At 49.8% G+C, this 3,314-nt stretch overlaps 1 protein-coding gene across 3 annotated transcripts in view; it reads left to right on the top strand.

The window, feature by feature from the left end:
• FAHD1 (fumarylacetoacetate hydrolase domain containing 1) overlaps positions 1-2,212 on the top strand; it is a 26,367-nt gene extending 24,155 nt beyond the window's left edge. Inside the window, exon 3 of one of the 3 annotated variants that reach the window (XM_018561229.1) lies at positions 1,513-2,212. In XM_018561229.1, the coding sequence (XP_018416731.1) occupies positions 1,541-2,206 (666 nt within the window). In that variant the 5' untranslated portion in view covers positions 1,513-1,540 and the 3' untranslated portion in view covers positions 2,207-2,212. Of the gene's footprint in view, positions 1-1,507 lie in introns of all 3 variants that reach the window. The other 2 variants (XM_018561228.1, XM_018561230.1) reach the window with 2 other exon arrangements.
• Positions 2,213-3,314: the final 1,102 nt, after the last annotated feature.

The raw sequence follows: 3,314 nt of genomic DNA on the forward strand, positions 1-3,314 counted from the left end.
GGGGGGGCTCGTTTTGCTGTACTCGCAGATTATGGGACACACCTACCTTGTGCTGTGCGCCAGAGATGACGGGTCCAGGATCCTGATCAGCACTGCGTCCCCTCAAACGCCTTGTCCTCTAGGTCTCGCGGCGGATCCTCTTCCACCATTGGGCAGCCACTGATGATGTACCTCCTGCCCATACACCATGAAGTGTGCACAGAGCACAAAAAGTCACCGGGAACCAGAGAAAAGTGTTTTTTTTTGTGGCAAAAGAGACCTTGCATGTGTCTTCTACCGAAAAACAAACCTGGTGATTTTACATTCAAAGAGAACTAACCTTTTTTGGCTATTGTTGTCTTTTGGGTCACAGGAGGACATTTAAAAATGTCCTCCTGTGACCCAAAACGCAGCATACAGTGGGCTTTTGCCCGCTATATGCTGAGAGTGCAGAGCTGTGCTGTAGCTGTCAATTAAGCCATCCCGCTGCCTGATGGACAGCTGGTTCTGCCTCTCTAGAAGCAGAACCAGCTGTGCCCGCCCCTCTCTTGTCCATCCCTCCAGTCAGTGCTGGAGGATCGGAGAGGGAGGGGGATCCCTGTGGGGAGCGGTGACTGACAGTTACCACTCTCTACAGGGAGAAGATCATGAACTGAGCAATCAGCAGTATGTGATCGCTCAGTTCTCCATCTATAGACCCAGTGTACTATCGAAAGGTCCGACTTGTCGAGTTCTCCGACTGGTGATGTCACATCCGGTGACTGGCAGTAGGAGATCTACACCAGATGGAGCTACTGCGCGTGCCCATGGAATCCTTGTCGAAATCTCTAACTATTGCCACTGCGCAGCGCCATTGAATTGTATAACCACACTCGGTACTGCGCCTGCGCGGCTATCGGCTTCTATAACTTAGGACAAATATAACTTTGTACTAGGTTATAGAATCCGATGAGCCGGTCACAGTCACCATTGTGCCTGCGTGGCTGTCGGCTCCTATGACAAATATAACTTTGTACTAGGTTATAGAATCCGATGAGCCGATAGCCGCGCAGGCGCAGTGGCAATAGTTACAGTATTCGGCAACGATTCCATGGGCAGTCGCACTAGCTCCATCTGGTGTGGATCTCCTACTGGCAGTCACCCGATGTGACGTCACCAGTCGGAGAGCTCGACAAGTCGGAGCTTTTGATAGAACACCGGCATGTGACAGCTGCAGTAGTCACCAGAACTAGTGTCCCTATTGGAAGATTTCCCATCTACTCCTGTTCTGGTGACAACTCAAAATTTGGACTTTTCTTTCACTTTCAGTGATAATGGTCACTAGGACATGGGGTGAACCCTAACTTTTTTTCCTTACAGGTACATTTTACACCTACTGATAGGTGATTTGTAAAGGGGGACAGGGGGCCCGGACAGTGTATGAGGACCTTGCATTATACTGCAAGGTCCACCTTAAGTGCACCCATTTTTGGGGGGGGGGCATACGCCAACGCCTTTTAATAAACAATGAAAATTTAATGTTTTCCAGACATATTCATCAAAAGACATCCAGCCCCATAAGATGGCTTCCTCTAGAAATCTGAGCAGGTTTTGGGAGTGGGGAAGAAAAATAATCTGCGTCGGGCGGAATTACGCGGAACACGCCAAGGAGCTGAAAAACGAGGTCCCCGCCGAGCCGGTTTTGTTCCTTAAATCTCCCTCGGCCTACGTGAAGGAAGGCGCGCCTGTTCTCCTGCCATACTACACCAATAACCTGCACCATGAAGTGGAGCTCGGCGTGGTCATCGGTAAAGGAGGTACAAACATAGCTCAGTCAAACGCCATGGACCACGTAGAGGGCTATGCTCTGTGCCTGGACATGACCGCCAGGGACATTCAGGACCAGTGCAAGCAGAAAGGTCTCCCGTGGACTTTGGCCAAAGCCTTTGACACTTCATGCCCAGTTAGCGACTTCATCCCCAAAGAAACCATACAAGACCCCCACAACCTGAAGATCTGGTTGAAGGTGAACGATAAGCTTAGACAGGAAGGACATACTTCTTCAATGATCTTCTCCATCCCATTCCTCATCAGTTACATCAGCAGGATCATCACCCTGGAAGAAGGAGACCTGATACTGACGGGGACACCAAAGGGAGTCGCTGCCGTGAGGGAGAATGACGAGATGGTGGCGGGCATTGATGACATCATCAGCATGAAGTTTCAGATTAAAAAACATCTACAGTGAGGGATCAATGGGTTGTGTAGGCCAGAGTTGTATAAATGAGTCTTATTTTTACGTTCCCTCTTTACTTGTTGACCTCCAATCATTTTTGACAGATGTAAGGGCCAGTGTTGATGGGTCAATGTGAATGCAAAAGCAGGTTGGTGCAGCTTAGAAGAAGGGCAGTGCAGGTCAAAAGAAGGACAACTAAAGGTCCAATGTTCCTCTCAATGAACTGTGAATCATCTCCAAAGCCCATGGATACAGGCCCTAAGACTATGTGTCATATCAGAGGTTTAAAGCCCCACTCAAGCCAACACTTTTTATTTTGTCTTGGATAAAGTAGGGGAGAGCTCCTGCCAGGTCTTTACTGATGTCCAATTCCCTGTTGGTGACATTTCCCCTCCTACCGAGACAGGAAGTGGCGGGAAATGTCTCCCACGAGCACACAGACAAAAACACCCTTCCATTAAAGGAGAACTATAAGGCCTTGTTCACACCAAATGCAGAGCAGATCCGCTCAGGTTTCTGCACACGCAGTGCAGTGGGCTGGGCCGTGTTTTTGATGTGTTCCGGGCCATTTTTGGTTAAAACATATTTTTTTTTAGTTTAACATGGGCTTTCAGTGCGTTCCAGGCATTTGCATGCATTTTTGATGCGTTCCAGAGCAGGTAAAATAGGGCTTGCTGCAGTTTTTTTACCTGCTCTGGAACTGAACGCTGCGATGTGAACTGGAGCAAAAAATACCATTGGAATACATTGGACGCAGTTTTGCTCCGGTCTGTAACTGCTCTGCTCTGCACCTGCTCCACGCTTGGTGTGAACAAGGCCTAAGGTAAGTTTTTTTTCCCCCGTAGTTCTCCTAAGGGTCACGGGAGGACATCAACTAGCGTCCTCCCGTGACCCAAAGCTCAGTATACCGCGAGCTACAGCTCGCGGTATACTGAGACCGCTGCAGCCAGGACGGATCCCGACATTACTGTCGAGATCCACCGAGCTACGTGAGTGACAGCTGGCTCTGCCTATCTAGAGGCAGAGCCTGCTGTACCCGCCCCCTCCCCAGTCCGTTCCTCCAGTCAGCGCTGGAGGAGCAGGGAGGGGGGAATCCCTGCAGAGAGCCGTGAGTGACAGT

This window comes from Nanorana parkeri, unplaced genomic scaffold (assembly GCF_000935625.1).
Source record: "Nanorana parkeri isolate BGI_ZX_2015 unplaced genomic scaffold, ASM93562v1 scaffold508, whole genome shotgun sequence".
Taxonomy (NCBI): Eukaryota; Metazoa; Chordata; class Amphibia; order Anura; family Dicroglossidae; genus Nanorana; species Nanorana parkeri.